An 18,657-nucleotide genomic window follows, 5' to 3' on the forward strand; every position below is an offset into this window, starting at 1 on the left:
CTGGCTCCCCACCTGCAGGGGAGTCTCTTCACAGGCGGTGAAGCAGGCCTGCAGGTGTCTATCTTTCTCTCCCCCTCTGTCTTCTCCTTCTTCTCTCCATTTCTCTCTGTCCTATCCAACAACGATAACAACAATGACATCAATAATAACAATAACTTTCTTCTTCTAGCGTTTGCCCTTCTTCCGTAGCCAGTCAACAGTATCAGGCTGAGCCTGATGTAAAGTTTCGAGACCTCCTTTGAATAATAATTACAACAATAAAACAAGGGCAAAAAAAGGAAATAAATAAATATAAAAATATTTTTAAAAAAACTACAAAACTCATCAGCAAGCACTTTTCCTTTCTGCTTTGTTTTATTTTTATTTATTGGATAGAGAATCAGATATCAGAGGGAAGAGGGAGACAGAGATTTAAAAGAGACAGAGAGACACCCACAGCACTGCTTCACCACTTGCAAAACCTTCCTCCTGCAAGTGGGGATGGGGGGGGGCTCAAACCCTGGTCCCCATGTACTTACTGTAACATGGGCATTCGACCAGGTGTGCCATCACCCAGCCCCACACTCTCCTTTTTATATTAGCCCATTCTCTAATCTTGTTCTAGTCAGCTTGTGGATGATAGAATATCAATTATTTCCTCTTTCTCACTTAATTTTTTGAGAAACTATAGCATTCCCATGCACCACTCCTGTCACATTTAATACACTGTCACTACTATTTACTTCACTCATTCATGGGCTGCTTCTCAAATACCTCCTAAAGCTCAATTCCTGGTCAAGATATTGGGCACATAAAGAGAACTTCTGCTTTCATGGAAATCATACCCTATGGTAGGTTATAAATAATATGCCAGAAAGTATTAAGCTGGCTTTGGAATTCAACATAACAGAGAGACTTGAGTTTTACTGATAAATTCAAACAATATGAGAAGTCCAGGAATAAAAAGCATACTTACATTACAATTTGAGAAACTGGGAAAATGGTGTTGTTTATGTAGCAGGGGAAGATTGGCAGGCAGAGGGAAGGTTGTTTTTTTGTTGTTGTTTGTTTTGTTTTTGTTTGCTTTATTTTTTAAGATTTTATTGGTGAGAGAAACAGAGCTCTGTTCAGCTCTGGTAAAAGGTGATGCTGGGGAGTGAACATATATATGGTCTCTGAGGTGCCAGGCATGCAGGTTGGTGCTCTGACAGGTGGAACAAACTCCCTGGTCCAAGGACAAAAGGTTTGAGAAAAGCTAAGAGCTATTTTTTCATCATGTTAGCTTGAGATGCCTTTCACATATTCAACAGTAGAGGTCAAGTGGATCATTCAATAACTCTATAGCTAAGAGAAAGGTTGGTCTAGAGTTTCAGATCTAGTAGTTTTTTTGTTTTTTTTTTTAACCAGAGCACTACTCTGCTTTGGTTTATGGCAGTACAGGGCATTGAACCTGAGACTTTGGAGCCTCAGGCATGAGAGTCTCTGCACAACTACTATGCCATCTATCCCCACCCTATATCTAGGAAATCTTAAGCACAAAGAAGATAATTAAAATCATTGAGGGTGACTTAAATATCTAAAGAAGCAAATTTAGCTGAACTGAGATAAGAACTGAGTATTAACAAGCAAGGCTTTTGCAACAGAGGCCATTAACCTTAACTTAAGTGGTTTTTGTAGAATGGAGAATTTGAAACTTATTTAATAGGTACAGAAGAAAGGGCAAAGAAGTAGGGAACTGGGTGAGGGTAGACAGCATAATGGTTATGAAAAGAGAGTCTCATGACTGAGGCTCCAAGGTTCCCAAGCTCCATTCCCTGTACCACCATAAGCCAGAGCTGAGTGGTGCTCTGTTAAAAAAAAAAAAAAAAAAAGTAGGGAACTAGTTTCTTCATAAGTTTTGCTATTACCACAACTTTAAGTGTCAGGCCTACTTTTTCACATGGAGACAGATAGAAAAATACCATAGCATCAAAGTTTCTTCCAGTATGGTGGGGGCCAAGTTGAGCCTGGGTCAAGTGCATGGCAAAGCAGGTGTGCTGTCCAGGTGAGCTATCTTGCGGGGCCTAAGGAGCTTTGCTATAAAGAGGAAGAAAGAGCGGGGCCAGGTGGTGGCACACCCAGTTAAGAACACACATCACAGAGCACAAGGACCTGGTTTCAAGCCCCTAGTGCCCACCTGTAGGGGCAAAGCTTCTTGAGTAGTGACGCAGGGCTGCAGGTGTCTCTCTGTCTCTGTCCCTATCTCCCTCTCTCCCCTCTCAATTTCTGTCTCTATCCAATAATAAATAAATAAATAATTATTAAAAATAGGAAGAAAGAAATAGGGCAGGCTTAGAAGAGAACATGGATTCTAGCCAAGGACTTTTACATAGAAATGGAAGTAACTGATGAGAAATAGAAAATTTGAATATTCAAAAAAGCATGTCGGGAAGACAGCACACAATAGACACGGGATGCGATGTTAGAGGTCCCTGGTACAGCCAATAGTGAGAGTGGAGTGGCACTCTGGTGAGGGGAGGAAAAGACCATGGACAACTGAGGGGGGCCTGAATATTAAAAGTCCTCAGGTAAGTTCCCCACCTGCAGGGGGAAAGCTTTACAAGTGGTAGAACAGAGCTGCAGGTGTCTCTACGTCTTTCCCTCTCTACCTCCCCCTTCCTTCTCAATTTCTCTGTCTCTATCCAATAATAAATAAAAAATATTTTTAAAAAAATCCTTAGGTAAGCAACAGGAAACGAGCTCCAGAGGACTACTGGAAAAATTAGACTGAAGATAAGTCATCCACTGCAACAGAAAGGCAGAGCACATAGACACGAGGAATCTGATACAATAGAAAGCTGGATCTGAGCAGGGTTACAATTCTATCAGACAAGCATTGCACAGGAAAAGGATTAGGGAACTGAAGAACTATGCAAAAGAACAGTTATTCAAACAGAACATGAACTTCCAGTTTGATTGGGGTGGGTGGGGGAAAAGAGAGGAGAAGAAAAGCGGAAGGGTTAATGGACAGAAGAGTTGTAAAAGTTTACTTTAAGGATAATGGAACTGGAGGTCAATAGTTCCCAGCAATGAGAAAGTTTAGTGTTTGGCCCTAAGACTAAATTCCTGATAGGAGGAATCTAAAACCTAAGACATCAGTTGTTGGGTGGATTATCCATGTGGATGACAAAATCCCCAAACAGGATGACAGGAACTGTGGAATGACAGTGAGTAGTAAGTCAGGCACTACTGAGGAGGTGGTATAACTATGGGTGAACACAGGTCTAGAGATAACAGTCTGACAACATGCATCTTAGAATAAGAGTTTTAGCTGACTGAAACAGAAGACAAAAGAAAGGGTTCTAAAGGGGAGCTGAGGATGTGAAGTGAAGAAACAACATTTAAGAACTATAAGTAATGACCCAAGTGCTGGTGCAGCGTTGGGCTTAAAAAAGCATGAGGTTCCAAGTTGAACCCCCAGCATCTCATAGGCTACAGTGATGTTATGGCTCAAGTGCTCTCTCTCCCTCTCCCTGTCTCTCTAGTGTTAGTAAATAAAATTGTCAAGTGGGGGAGAGGGGGGAGCAGGAGAGGAGAGGAGAAATAGGATTCCCAGGAGCAGTCAAGCAAACTAAGAAAGCTGAAATAATTTTATTGTCAGCATTATGTTTCTATATGATGACAGAAAACTATAAATTACAGGAGGCAAATTGGAAGGGCTAAGGAAAGGTGAAAAGGTGAACTGAAAAATGGAAAGACTGCATCAATAAGCTATGTACATACAGGTCAAATGAGGGTTAAGACTTCTAATAATAATGGCTAACCTGAGCATTCCAGACACTAAAAAGCCAAGAAAAGCAAACACTCTGTGAACTTCACGAGGACAGTTCAGTATCCTTCATTTCATTCTGCTCCTGAAATTTTATAATAGTATAAACCATGGTAAATCAATAAAATTTATCTAAATAAGTGAATTCCCTTTCCTCCCAAGGCAGCAACTAGAGAATCATAATAACTGCTTTCATGCAGAGGGCCTTGCACACCTCAGACAATTTCACAAAAGAAGTATTTGTTTAATTCATTCAATACAATTTAGTGCTATTTGGGTAGAGTGATCACGAAAATTTCAGAAAAAAATCTTGGGCATTTTAGCTATATCTTTAACAACCCTCCCTGCACATTTTATTTCTTCCTTTCATAGAAATAACTGGTGAGAAAGAGCAACAGTGAGGACAGAGCAGATGGCAGCATTGTTTCCTAAGGATAAGCAAGATTTTCACAAAAGCACAGATGCAGGTGTGGAAAGCGCTCAGGCTTATGACAGTAAAAGCAGGGGCACAGCAGCCTGGAACTCTCATCCCCCAGGCTCCTTGTCCAATTCTGCCACTTCCTACCCTACAATGCTTCCAGAAAGGAAAAATGATGCAGTTTGGTAAAAGCTTCTATAAGTTATGACCTTCCCTCTTTCATGTTACTGATTTACTTGGATGAAGAAAGAAATCTGAAGAGTACCTTATTTCTAGTAATGTCATTTAACTTTATGTAGAAACAAGTATTAACAAGCAATTTTAATATTTCATAGTCCTACTGTGAGTATAGTACTACCTCCTAATAGATTACATTACTTTAATCTATACAGGACTGATGAGAAAAACTGATAATATTGTAGTAGGTCTTAACATTAGGAAACATGGAAAATCACTTGACTGGCTTCAAGTGGAGGCACACTGGGAAAATAGCAGTATGGAGCATGAATCCCAAACACGGATGAAGTTATTTTGTGAAAATAGGAGAAGATAAAAATAAAAAGTAAGTAATACATGTAATAATTGAAAGTACCTCCACCAAAAAAGCTTCACTACTTTTTAGTAGGTATAATGTACTTATGTATATGTTCAGAACAGCACCAATTAAGTCACTTTACTGATTGAAAATGTTGATTTTAATAACAAAATAGAGTAGGTAATTAGCATAAATCCATTTAACAGGAAGCATTAGTGAAACACAGCTAAGAATATTTTCCAGCTTGGAAAAAGATCAAGTTCCAGGTGATGCTCAGTGTGTCTGAGCTTGCTACTTAAAAATTACAGTGTGTTACATTATCAGCCCAGTTTTGCTACTTAAAAATTTTTGCTACTTAAAAATTACAGTGTGTTACATTATCAGCCCAGTTTTGCTGCAGCTACCCATTCGTTTAACCCTTGCTTGGGAACATACTGATTGGGAAATAATACTTATTGCCATGACTGGCATCTTATCACTCACACCAGCAAACACTTGTTTCCTTTTGGGAGTGAATGCTTTACATAGGTAAACTTCTCACTCAAACTTCTGTCATTTCTAATTTCAATCAAGTCCTGACAAACTACTAGGTAGAAGGGGAGAGGGATGAGGGATCTGTCATTCAGGACCCCTACCAAAATAAGTACAAATAGTTTTAATGATTACTACATGCCTTCAAGGAGAGTCACAGAGAACTATCATTTCTTTTTTATTGTTTGGATAGAGACAGAAAAAGAAACTTCTTTCAATGCGGTGGGAGTCAAGTTCCAATCTGGGTCACACACATGACAAAGCTGCACACTATCCAAGTAAACTATTACTAGTTTGGATGGTCAAGAACAATCAATACATTTCTTACCACCCCTTATTTGGTAGGTGTCACCAAATGAAACAGTTTTCTGACATATGGCATAAAAATGAAGACAGGATCACTCTGGACAGTACCTTTTCTTTTGATATTTGATAGCTGCATGTAGCTAGTTTCAGAATCTACTCAGAGGCAGGACAGCATAACAGTTCTGCAAAGAGACTCATGCCTGAAACTCCAAAGTCTCAGGTTCAATCCCCCACACTACCATAAACCAGACTTAAGTAGTAGTGCTCTGGGGGAAGAAAAAAAAAATGAATTGACTATGCACACAACCAACTATTAGCTATTCATTAGTCAGATCTTTCCTGCCTAAAATAATCTTGCTGTTTCCACCACAGACTTACACAGCAAATAAGATGTGGCCCTATCAATGTAAAATGAGATTTCCTATGATTTAAAAGAAGCAAAGGAAAATGAAGTTCAGTGACTAAATCTGCAACTCATGAAAACATCTGAGACTATAATGGCACTGTTGCTGGGTAACAGGAAAATGCACAACAGAATGTAAAGAGTCTAGGAAGAAGTAGTACAAGAAGCCCAAGTTCAAGAAACCTTATAGTCGCAAGCACAGTGCGCTACACTGTAGCAAAAAGCAAAGTCTGATATTTTAAATCATCTGATCAAAAACTATTAAAAGTAAAAGCTTTTGTAAAACCTTAAAAGTAAGAACACAGAATAAGACCCATATCTGTTTTCAGTAGCTCTTTTCTTTCTTTTCTTTTCTTACCAGAGCACTGCTAGCTCTGGTAGGACTTTTTATTGTGGTTACTTACCAACAATTGACATAAACTTGAGACTTCTCCATACCAGCCTTACTCTCCTAAGGAACACACTTCCTAGCTGCCTGGGAGGTGGCACAGCGACCAAGTGCTGGACTCTCAAGCATGAGGTCCAGAGTTCAATCCTGGCAATGTATGTGTCAGAGATGCACATTAAACATCTTTTTACTTGATCCTGGCAAGTTTCTCATTTGTGACTAAAGTAAAACTCGGAGAAGTTAAATATTATATAACTTGCTTAAGCCGCACACTTAGTAAATTTGAACTCCAATATCTGTGAACATTTGCTGTGGTGGTGCCTTGCAAGAGGCCCTTATCTGCAGCTTCTGTTCTCTCTTCTCCATAGCTATGGAGGGGCCAGGTAACTGCTACAACAGATGAGTCCTTGCCTACAAGTTTGCTACTTGCATGGTTTAAATTTTCTTCCAGTTTGGGGGACTGCTAAGAGTTTTTTGGGGAACCAAGAGATTTTATGTCGGTCAAATAATTTCATCTGCAAGATAACCCTACAAAAGAGACAGGCATTCCCATTTGCGGAGACCACTGCGTCTAAGAAAGTGTAATTCTCTCAAAATCCATTAGGAAGAGAGAGGCATAGTGGTGATGCAAAAAGCACAGTGGTTCTGCAAAACTCCTGTTTGTAGCTCTGAGGTCCCAGGTTCAATGCTCAGCACCATCATAAAAAAGAGCTGAGCAGGGCTCTGGTGATGATGATAATGCGGTTGGAGAAACAGCATAATAGACAATGATTCTGCAAAGAGACTTTCCTGCCTGCAGCTCCAAAGTCCCAGGTTCAATTCCCAGCACCACCACAATCCAGAACCCACCAGTGCTCTGCTCTTTTTCTTTCTCTCCTGAGGTTCCCAATTCCCAGGTTCAGTGCCCTGCACCACCCAAATAATACATTAGTAGTAAAAGCCATTCAGTCCGGGAGCGAGGGAGGTGGGTTTCTAAAACGGAGCGGCTGCAAGTGTTGACACTGACACTCGTGCGGTCACCCCCTTTTTCTGAAGGCGAACACGGGACGGAGAAGCGTGGCCCCCCTGCCTTAGGGGTCCTGGCAGCACAGCAGGTCTGACGAGGGGGCGGGAGTGTCACTCTCCCGGATAGGCTCTACATCCGGGTCAGAGCCGGGGCGTGGGAACGCCGTTGCCTTGGAAAGCGTCGCCCCGCGGCAAGGACCGACTCGGGGCCGCACCCCAGGCTCCGCCCCCGCCCGCTCCTCTCACCTCCAGTCCCGGACTCAGAGCTGGGCTGCCGGGATGCGGGCTGCGCGCACCGGGGCTGCTCCTACCTTGGTCTGCACGCTCTTGTCGAACTTGTCGTTTTTGAAGCTAAACGTGTTCTGGTGCCTCTGGGGCCTGGAACGAGCCACATTGCCTTTCTGGGAGCTCATGGCGCGAACTGCGGTGCCCTCGTGTCGACGGAGAACCGGGCGCCCGAGGTAGCCGCTGCCGGGCGGACGCACCGGCCTCTGACCCGGAAGAAACTCGCGCAGCCTCTGCGCACCGCCCCCTGAAGGCCCACGTGACTTCTTGCAAGGGTCCGAGCACTTTGCTGTCGGATCCTCGGGACCCTCGAAGTTCTTCCGCGAGGCAAACGCCCGACCCTTTCCCCTCAGAGCTACGGCCTCCGAGACCCAAGCCCAGCGTAAAACTCCCGCTGTCTTCCCAGCGAGAATTCCCCGATTGGCCAAACCGCGGCCATCCATCAAGGCGCAGGGGCGGGGAAGCTGTTCTCCCATTGGCTCGCCTTTTCCGCAATCCCCGCCTCCTGCCGACTTGGCTCAGCCTCTCCCAACGTCCGATTCTGATGGGCGCCTTGTGATTGGTGGAAGCCGCGCTGCTCCAGCTGCGTCCCGCCCCCGCCGTCCTCCTCCCCACCCGCCCTCAGGCTGGAGCCCGGGTCAGGTTTGGCACCTTCCTGCAGACACCTACCCGCTCGAGGCTGGCGAGCGCTCCGCCCGGCCCCTCGGTTCCTGTCCGGCCGCCGTCCCTCTGTCCCTCCGTCCATCCCTCCCGCCACGAGAGCGGCCGGCCGAGAAGGCGGCGAGAGAGGAGGACTGAGCAGAAGAAAGACCTGGCCGGGTCTGCGCGGCGGCAGCGCCCGAAAGGGAGGCGGCGGCCACGGCCGCTCGGGACGCGAGGCCCGACAGCAGGCAGCGGCGGCGGCGGCCGCTCCAGAGCCCCGCGCCGGGGCCGTTAGTCAGCAGCAGGCGAGCTCGCGCGGGCCGGCCTTTCTCCCGCGTCCCCGCGCCCGGGCCGCCGCGCCTCGTGAGGACAGCGCGCCGGCGCAGCGCCCCCCGCCGCCCCGCCCCCGCCGGGCCGCGGCCCTCGGTGCAGGTGCGTGCGGGGCGGGCGGGGCCGGGCTGGGGGCGCGGGGCGACGGGGGGCCGGGCGGGGATGCCGAGCCGCGCCAGGCGGGAGGCGTCTTTGTTGTTGGCGACCGGGATCCCGCGCGGCCGCGGCGGCGCGGAAGGAAAGGGGGACCCGGGCGCGGGGGGCGGGGGCGCTCGGGGGTCCTTGCGTGCAGCCGGGGTCTCGCTTCTCGGCCGCCGTCGTCCCGGGGGCGGCTTTGAAAGGGGAGTTCGGTCGTCTGCTCCCCCGGGGCCCCGAAGTCTCTCCCGCCCCTCGCCCGGTGTCACCCGAATCTGGGGTGTCGGGGTTCCCCCTCCAGGTGGGGCCGCTCCATCGCGGCCCTGAACGGGGGCTGGGGCGGTTGTCGGGAATCCTTTTTCATTTTCATTGAATTGGGGGAAATTGAGGGTGTTCTTTTTTTGTTTGTTTGTTTTCTTGGTCGGCATTTTATTTTGTGTGTGTGTATTTGTTGAAAAAAAAAAAAGGTATTTTTAAATCCCGAGACTCAAGTTGTGTCCGAGTGAAACGGGGCTGCTGTGCAGGGCTGTCTGTAAAGATGGGAGCTTCCTTCCACGATTTTGACTTCTGCCGGGATGCAGGGTGCTGCATGATCGATTGGTTGGTTTTTATTTTATTTTATTTTATTTTATTTTATTTTATTCTCCCCACCCCCACCACCCCCTCCTTCACGCGGTGCTTTGCCGGGAGTCGCCGGGCGGTGGGCTCGGTGAGCCAGGGATGGATAGCGGCCGCAGTGAGGGTGACCTTTCCGTGCTGGCCGGGGGGGGGGGCGATTGCTGGTTTTGTCTGAAATCTGGCCCACAATACCACTTGCAGATTTCTTTTTTTACTTAAGGCTCCGATAAATGAAGGTTTGGAGGCTATCATATGGCAGCATGTGGAGCCGCCTTATCAGCCTGGAGTGAAAAGGCAGAAGCTGTCATGACATCCATGTGTTCTAACAGGGAGCCTTGCAGGGAGACGAGCCCCCCCCCCCGGGGGGTTTGTCTCTTCTTACTTTTAATACGTGAGCTTATTTGGGTGACAGACTTGATGTCTCTCGCATAACCCATATTTCATAATTGTCGTAATTGTCAGTGTTCTAAGCTGGGGCTACCCAGCTACATGCTTTGGTACAATTTGTCTCTTGTCCAGTGGGAGTGATGTCTGTCTGAGAGGGCAGGGTGGTGGAGAGAACCGTATTTCAACTCGCAAAAGAAATAAAGATTTCTACCCAGCAGTGACTGCTGAATTATTCTGAGACCGTGGGAGGCGACCAGCACCGTCTCACGAATTGTGGCCTCTAGTCCTTTCCTCTAGTATTAATCAGGTTAATTGACAGGATCGGGATTAGATTTTTCAGCAGACTAAGCAGTTTTAATTTTGGCCCTTACTGTGGGTAAGGCTGTAGTTGACAAGTGGCTTGTTTCGTTGAGTATCTTGCAGTTTGAAATGTGTATGAAATGAACAAAATTAATCATGAAGCATCATGGCACTGTAATGTTTTGGGTAGCTTAATGAACACAGAAAAGCTAAGCGATTAGTCCAGGCCTCCTGGAGTTCAGAGACTGAGTTGGTCTCCAGCTCTGTCCCAAGTTAACCCTCATCACTCAGTTTTTCCACCAGGGCTGTTAAAAGGTGCAGCTTCTTCTATAGAAAGGGCATCTGGAACCCACAGTTATACCGGTTCTGTGGCACTTTGTTGTATGTAATTACAAGTACTTTTTTAATGCAGTTCTCATCGTGTTGTTTTGATTTATAGAAATACGTAGTTTGCCTTTGGCTGTTTTAAGACTTCTGAAGTGTGTGTGTGTACATATCTTGCTTTCTTCACTCTGCTTGCCAAGATCTTTCTGTTTATTCAGGCCACTCTGTTTTTTGTTTTTAGTGTTTTTTTTTTAACTATAAAGCAATATATTTTATTATGTGACTATAAGGTTTCTGTTGACCAACTTTATTTCCAGTTGTTTGCTTGTAAAACAGTGGTGTAGAGGATTGCTGTCTACCTGTATGTATTCACTTAGACCTGTGTTCAAGACTTCCTTTAGGGCAGCAGTTCTTGACCCTTTATCCTGTTTAATGAAATGTATTGTGTAACTTTTCCAGGTTTCCTAGGATGAGCTTCATAATAAACTTACATTCATATCTTAAAATAATGCCATTATAAAAATATAGGAAATGATTTATTATTTTTTTAAATATTTATTTTTATTTATTCCCTTTTGTTGCCCTTGTTGTTTTATTGTTGTAGTTATTATTGTTGTCATTGTTGTTGGATAGGACAGAGAGAAATGGAGAGGGGAGGGGGAAGACAGAGAGAGGGAGAGAAAGATAGACACCTGCAGACCTGTTTCATGGCTTGTGAAGCGACACCCCTGCAGGTGGGGATCCAGGGCTTGAACCAGGATCCTTATGCGGGTCCTTATGCTTAGCGCCACCTGCGCTTAACCCGCTGCGCTACAGCCCGACTCCCATGATTTATTATTTAAAAAAAATATTTATTCCCTTTTGTTGCCCTTGTTTTATTGTTGTAGTTATTATTGTTGTTGTTATTGATGTCGTCATTGTCGTATAGGACAGAGAGAAATGGAGAGAGGAGGGGAAGACAGAGAGAGAAAGATAGACACCTGCAGACCTGCTTCGCCACTTGTGAAGTGACTCCCCTGCACATGGGGAGCCGGGGGCTTGAACCAGGATCCTTGTGCTTTGCGCCACCTGCGTTTAACCCGCTGTGCTACCGCCCAACTCCCAGGAAATGATTTATAATAATACATTTCACTGTATTGGGAATCAAGCACATTCTAGTCTTGCAGCTAAGTGTCACAGTAGATCATTGGCGTCAAAGTGCTTCTTAGAAGTCAGATCCGCTGGCAATGCCCTCTGACTCAGAATTTCAGCAGCCATTCCCAGGTGACTTGTGTGCACATTCTAAGTCACACACTGTGCAGAAATGGGTACTATCTATAGGGCAGTTGCTCAAGCATATTAAAGCACCAGTGTTGATGGGTGGAGTTATAGTTCATCTCGCAGAGCATCAACCTCTGTCCTGCAAGTGCTCTGGGAGCCGTGGAATCCTGCAGGTGCAAGGGCCCTGCAGGCAACAACAAAAAGTGGAGCTAGTCAGTTTCTGAAATAACTTCAGTAAAATTTAAAGATAAGACTGAAATCTTCTCTTCTTGCGTAGTGGTATATTCTCCAGTATCTTCAATACAGATAGACTTTGTGTTAAGTCCTATTTGTAAAGAACTGACATCTTGACCTTTTAATGAATGAGCACCCGAATAAAAGCCATGGAATATGGGGCTTTGTGCCAGCTCATCAGTAGTTTCTAATCCCATGCACTTGACAACTAAAAAGTTGACACTGAGAAAGTCAATTGCTAGAACACAAAGTATGAGTTGCTTCAACTTTATTAAGTAGCTACATTTTCTCTCCAAGTTGTGTATCAGTGGTCATTGATATAGGGTCTATTTTCCAGTTACTAAAAGTAACTGCCAGTTACTTTTAGATTTGGTAAATTTGACTAGTTTGAGATACTTCATTATAGTTTTTGCTGGCATCTTCCAAGTTAATCCTGTAGTTGAAATCACTTTCATTTATTTTTTGAGCATGCATGTTTATTTTCTGTGAATTGTCTGATTTTTCATGAGATCAGTCATCCTGTTCATTTGTAAGTTATTTTCACGTTTTTGGTAACAGTGTTTAGCAGGCTTTGCAAATGTCATTTTATAGTCTTTATTTGTTTATTGCCCATGACTGTTTTTTCAAATAAGAGAGGGAAAGACACCATAGCCCCCAAAGCTTTCTTGAGTGTAGTGGGAACCAGATTCAACTTGGATCATGAGATCAAACCTGGGTCATGTGCAGGAGGACAAGGTAGACTTCCGGAATGAGCTGTCTTGCCAACCAAAGACATTCTTAATTTCAATGTCAGTTTTATCATGATTATATGATATTAAGGATCTTATTTACTTCTTAACTGGGGGGGGGGTTGGGGAAGGGGACAGACCATCACCCTAGCATATGTGGTGCAAGGGATTGAACTCAGGATCTCATGCTTAAAAGTTCAAAGCTCTGCCTCTATTCCTCCTCCTGGGGCACTTGATCATTTTCTTTTTAGAGGAAGTCTTCTCTTTCCTGAGATTATAAATATGCTATTAACATCTTTTGTGGGCCAGATGGTGGGGCAACCAATAGAGCACATACTTTTCTTAGTTCAGGCTCCCCATCCCCACCTGCAGGAGGGAAACTTCACAAGTGTTAGAACAGGGCTGCAGGTGTCTCTTTTCCTTTCATTGTCTTTAAAAAAAATTAATCTTTATTGGATAGAGACAGCCAGACATCAAAAGGGAAGGGGGTGGGGGATAGGGAGAGAGACAAAGAGAGACCTGCAGCACTGCTGCATTACTTGTAAAGTTTTCCCCGTGTAGGTGGGGTCTGGGGATCAAACCTGGGTCCTTGAGTACTGTAACATAAACGCTCAACCAGGTGCACCACCACCCAGCCCCCCTTTCTTTGTTTCTGTCTCTATCAGAAAAGAAAGGAAAAGGGGGGGGGGAGGCATCTTCATTATTATAAGCACCAAGTCCCATGACAACCCTGGTTAGGAAAAAAAAAAATTAAAAGTTGTGCTTTAAAATGAATAAAAAATAAAATAAAGTTGTGCCTTTTTCACATTGACATCTTAAATTCACATAACACTTTTCCATACAATAAAGTTTATGTATCCAAATTTACTCAATAAAAAGTGACTCTTATATTGAAATTGTGTTTTGTATCTTAAGTTCTAATGAAATTATAGTGGTAACACATGGTGTTGGATTTATATAGTATTTCTCAGTGGCAAAATGTGAATTTATCAACTTTGTCATTCCAACCTTTGTTTTTTAATTTTTTAAATATTTTTATATTTATTTATTTACTTATTCCCTTTTGTTGCCCTTGTTTTTTATTGTTGTAGTTATTATTGTTGTTATTACTGTTGTCATCATTGTTGGATAGGACAGAGAAATGGAAAGAGGAGGAGAAGACAGAGAGGGGGAGAGAAAGATAGACACCTGCAGACCTGCTTCACCGCCTGTGAAGCGACTCCCCTGCAGGTGGGGAGCCGGGGGCTCAAACAAGGATCCTTATGCCAGTCCTTGCGCTTTGCGCCACATGCGCTTAACCCACTGCGCTACTGCCTGACTCTCCAACCTTTGTTTTTTAAATATAGCTGTTTAAACAGATTCTCTGGTGGTGGAGGAGATGGCTCCTGGGACCTTTTGCATGTGAGGAAGAAATGAGCAGAGGTGTGTTGTGAGGATGGACAGAATACTCTTTTAAGTTAACCCTGTGTTTCTGTCTCCCGGTTATTAAGTTGCATGAACTTGAACAGGTTAATTGACTTAAACTGAAGCCTTGATTTCTTCAGGTGTGCAAAGATGATAACCTGAGAAAAGTATAATTAAGATAAAACGTGGTAGATAACATGGAAACACCTACCTCCCACTGCCCTACCTAGTTCTCATCAATCACTATATTTTCATAGCATTTGTTGCAGTATATAACACTTTGTGTCACTGGTTCACAAATTTTAGCTCGTCTGCTCTGAACTATTAATGTGTAGTAATGTTTCATTAACATCTAGTCATGAAGAGACTACCTTTATTTTATTTTTTCCCTTTTGTTACCCTTGTTTATCATCATCGTTATTATTGTTGTTGTCATTGTTGGATAGGACAGAGAGAAATTGAGAGAGGAAGGGAAGACAGAGGGGGAGAGAGAGAGAGAGACACCTGTAGACCTGCTTCACCACTTATGAAGCGACCCCCCTGCAGGTGGGGAGCCAGGGGCTCGAACCGGGATCCTTGCTCTGGTCCCTGCACTTTCTGCCATGTGCTTTTTTTTTTTTTTAAATTATGTATTTACTCTCTTTTGTTGCCCTTGTTTTATTGTTGTAGTTATTATTGTTGTTATCATTCTTAGATAGGACAGAGAGAAATGGAGAGATGAAGGGAAGATAGAGGGGACAGAGAAAGATAGACACCTGCAGACCTGCTTCACTGCCTGAGGAGCGATTCCCCTGCAAGTGGGGAGCCAGGGACTCCAACCGGGATCCTTATGCTGATCCTTGCACTTTGTGCCATGTGCGCTTAACCCTCTGCGCTACCGCCTGCCTCCCGAAGAGACCACCTTTAAATCTTTTATTGTCCAAAAATCATCCCATGCAGATTTGTTGAGAAATGTTTTTGTATTTGTAGTGTTTCCAAATTAAAGTTTTTAAACTGTTCTAAAGGCACTAACTCAGCAAGTGCCATGCACCTTTATAATGGGGACAGCAGCTTGACCTTACCTTTTACTTGGATGAACTGACAACTGAAGCTGCTATAGTGCATAAATGGTGGATCAAATCTGATTGCTTTTTTGGTTACATCTTCTCAACAGTTTTGACTCTTTCCCCCATTTTTCAAAATGTATTATTTAAATGACAAAAGCAAGAAAAAACCAGGTAGTTACATAGCAGTAGAGCAATAAACATGCCTGAGGCCCTAGAGGCCCCAGGTTCAGTCCCTGGCACCACTATGTAAGAGAACTGATTAATCTCTGGTGTGTCTCTGCTCATGCTCAAATCTTATTTGTTATCTTTTTATTTTATTTACTGTTGGATAGAGACAGAGAAATTGAGAGGGGAAGAGGGGATAGAGAGGGAGAGAGACAACTAATCTTTAAAAACATGTAGATTGTGCTACATTCTTATATCATGACCTTTGGGAAGTCATCAGGACACAGTATTATTTTGGCCATGACTTTATTTCAGTTTCCCTCATGGAGTTTCTCACAGTGTCTTAAGGAAGTGTGATACTAGAAATGGCAACAGAATTAGAGGACTTTACCCTTAAAAATACATCCTTCCAGTGAAATTCTTTTTCATTATGACTGCGAGTATGTTATTTTTAGGACATAGTCACACTGAAAGAATAGGATTAAGAAAGTAAGTATATACTTAGTGTAGGTCTGGGTGAAGAAATAAGGGCTTCAAAGTAACCATATTAACTTTGTAAGCAAGTCTCCATTCAAATCCCAACAAATCTGAAGTAAATAAATAAAGCAAGCGCTACTAGCAACAAAAGTAGAAGATAACGATATATCAAATTCAGTAAATGTGTTTAACTATGAGTTTATAGTGTTCTTAGATGTTTTACAATTTCTAAATCAGTTGAAATTTTTACAGTATTTTCCCCAAAATTTGCAGACTGTGACCTAGATAATTTTTTTCTGATTAGTATTCTCCTTGATGCACTGGTAATTTTTCACTCTCTGACTTTGCCCTATCCATCCCCAGAGGTTAAAAAAATCATTCTCTGCACCTCAGTTATTAGCAAAAATAATAATAATGTAGTTCAGTAGTCTGTGTTTGCCAAGCTTATATTATATCCAAATACCACAGTTTGAATTTTATTTGGAGCTTTGTAGTAGACTTTAACATTACTCTTTTAAAATATTTTTTAATTATTATTCTTTTTATTGCCACCAGAGTTATTACTTGGGGCTCAGTGCCTACACAAAGAATCCATCACTTCTGGTGGCTTTTTTTTTTTTTTCCTTATTTGCTAGGGCAAAGAAGTTATGAAGGGAAGGGGAAAGAGAAAGGGAGAGAGAGAGGACACCTGCAGTACTTGCTTCACCATTCCTGAAGCTTCCCCCTTGCAGATGGGAAGCAGGGACTCAAAGCTGGGTCCTTATGCATGTTAATATATGTGCTTATCCAGGTGCACCACTGACCAACCCCACATTTATTTATTTATTTACTTTAGTGAAAGAGATTGACATTCCGGAGCACTGCTCAACTCTGGGTCTTTAACCTGGGATTTCAGAGCCTCAGTGATGAAATCTTTTGCATAACCATTATGCTCTCTTCCCAGACCTCTCAGAATTTTATTTATTTTTAATTTAATCATTAATTTTATTTTTTCTTATACTTGGTAAGATAGAGATAAGTTGAAGGGAAGGGGGAAAGTAAAGCGGGAGGAAGACACCTGCAGCTCTGCTTCACCACTCATGAAACTTCCCCTCTGCAGGTGGCTTCAACCCAGGCCCTTGTATATGGTAATATTTGTGCTCAGTCAGGTGTGCCACTGCCTGTCCCTTAATGTTACTTTTATTAGTTTTAAAAAAAAGGAGGAAAGAAACTAAAGTTAATAACTTTATTATTGTTGTTATTTTTTCCTCAAGAGCACAGCTCAGCTCTATTTTGTTGGTGAACCTGAGATCTTGGAGCTTCAGGCATGAGAGTGTCTTTACACTTCAGGCATGAGAGTGTCTTTACATACCCTTAGATAGGAATTTTTTAAATTATACTTTTAAGACATTTCCCCCTTAATTGTGATACAGTGAAGAATAATAGCTTTCAGGAATTTGTTGTTAGAGATCGATATACTTTCTTCACTAATAGTGCATACACACAGACACACCAAGTTTCACTAAAGAGAGATTATCTAAATCAGTCAGCATGAGCAAGACACATGGGGAGCTTTTTCCTCCTAGAGAAACTACTGAAAAATAGGCCTTGGGAGGGGGGGCAAATGCTTCTCATCTATTTGTAGGGGGAGTGAAGTGGTGAGGTGAGGAAGAATTTACCAGAGAGGAACAGCCTTCACAAAAGCACAGAAAGAACCAAGCAGTGTCTCTGACAGAGAAACACAGTGTTCTGAATAAGTGCTCAGAAATAAGACTGGACACAAGGAAATAAGATGGGAGGACCATTTAGAATTTTCTGAAGTTTTTAGAAATCGTGTTGATTGATTTTAAACAGGAGTGTGGAGTATATATAAGTTACAATATTAATGTGAAGTTTTCATAAAATTAAATGAAAAGTGGCTGAGAATGTGGTTGAAGATAACTCAGGAGAGATAAGCCTTGATTGAAATGGAGGGCTGGGGAGACAACATAATGCTTATGCAAAAGACTTTCATGAAGCTCCAAAGTCCTGCACTCAGTCCCCAGCACCACCATAGGACAGCATTGAGCAGTACACTGGTAGCACTCTGTCATTAAAAATAAATAAATAAATAGCAAATGTGTGTGTTAAATGGAGAGAGAGGAGAAGAATACGGAGAGAAGTACAAATGGAGATGTTCAGAATCTAGGCTAAAAGAAAGGTCTGTAATAGCCATGTAAGTTTTTAGATTGTGTGTGTGTGTGTGTGTGTGTGTGTGTGTGTGTGTGTGTGTGTAGCCATGTAAATTTAGTTGAGATTCTGAAAACAGAAGGAAATATCTTATAATAGAGCCATAGTTTGGGTGAGTTAAAATTCAAAAGGTGAGCAGTCTGTAAATAAATAAAACCTTTGAAGAAGCAATTACAAAAACCAAGCAGAGGAGAGTCAGGCAGGTAGCAGGTAGTCAGGCATAGCAGGTTAAGCTCACATGGCGCAAAGCGCAAGGACCGGTGTAGGGATCCTGGTTCGAGCCCCTGACTCCCCACCTGTAGGGAAGTCACTTCACAGGCAGTGAAACAGGTCTGCAGGTAACTTTCTCTCACGCTCTCTGTCTTCCCCTCCCCTCTCCATTTCTCTCTGTCCTATCTAACAACAACATCAATAAAACAACAATAATAACTACAGCAACAACAAAATCAACAAGGGCAACAAAAGGAAAAATAAATAAATAAATAAATATTTAAAAATTGGGGAAAAAAACCAAGCTGAGGGTTATTTTTAAGAAAGATGGGAAGGTGGCCCAGGAGGTGGCGCAGTAAGTAAAGCACTGGACTCTCAAGCATGAGGTCCCCAGTTCAGGCTTAGGCAGCACATGTACCAGAGTGATGTCTGGTTCTTTCTCTCTTTCCTCCTCTTTCTCATTCATGAATAAATAAAATCTTTAAAAAAAAAGAAAGAAAGATGGGAAGGACATTGGTTGTTTAAGGCCAC

At 43.1% G+C, this 18,657-nt stretch overlaps 2 protein-coding genes across 9 annotated transcripts in view; one reads left to right on the plus strand and one right to left on the minus strand.

The window, feature by feature from the left end:
- Nucleotides 1-8,267, minus strand: part of C10H9orf85 (chromosome 10 C9orf85 homolog) — a 49,874-nt gene extending 41,607 nt beyond the window's left edge. For both annotated transcript variants that reach the window (XM_007531241.3, XM_060199691.1), the window contains exon 1: nt 7,685-8,267. In XM_007531241.3, the coding sequence (XP_007531303.2) occupies nt 7,685-8,134 (450 nt within the window). In that variant the 5' untranslated portion in view covers nt 8,135-8,267. The remainder of the gene's footprint in view (nt 1-7,684) is intronic.
- Nucleotides 8,268-8,277: 10 nt separating this feature from the next.
- Nucleotides 8,278-18,657, plus strand: part of ABHD17B (abhydrolase domain containing 17B, depalmitoylase) — a 48,318-nt gene continuing 37,938 nt past the window's right edge. For 3 of the 7 annotated variants that reach the window (XM_060199683.1, XM_060199685.1, XM_060199687.1), the window contains exon 1: nt 8,280-8,732. The gene's annotated coding sequence lies outside the window, so the exon portion shown is untranslated. Of the gene's footprint in view, nt 8,733-9,090; nt 9,366-18,657 lie in introns of those variants that run through there. The other 4 variants (XM_060199684.1, XM_060199686.1, XM_060199689.1 and 1 more) reach the window with 3 other exon arrangements.

This window comes from Erinaceus europaeus, chromosome 10, assembly GCF_950295315.1.
Source record: "Erinaceus europaeus chromosome 10, mEriEur2.1, whole genome shotgun sequence".
In the NCBI taxonomy this organism is placed as follows: Eukaryota; Metazoa; Chordata; class Mammalia; order Eulipotyphla; family Erinaceidae; genus Erinaceus; species Erinaceus europaeus.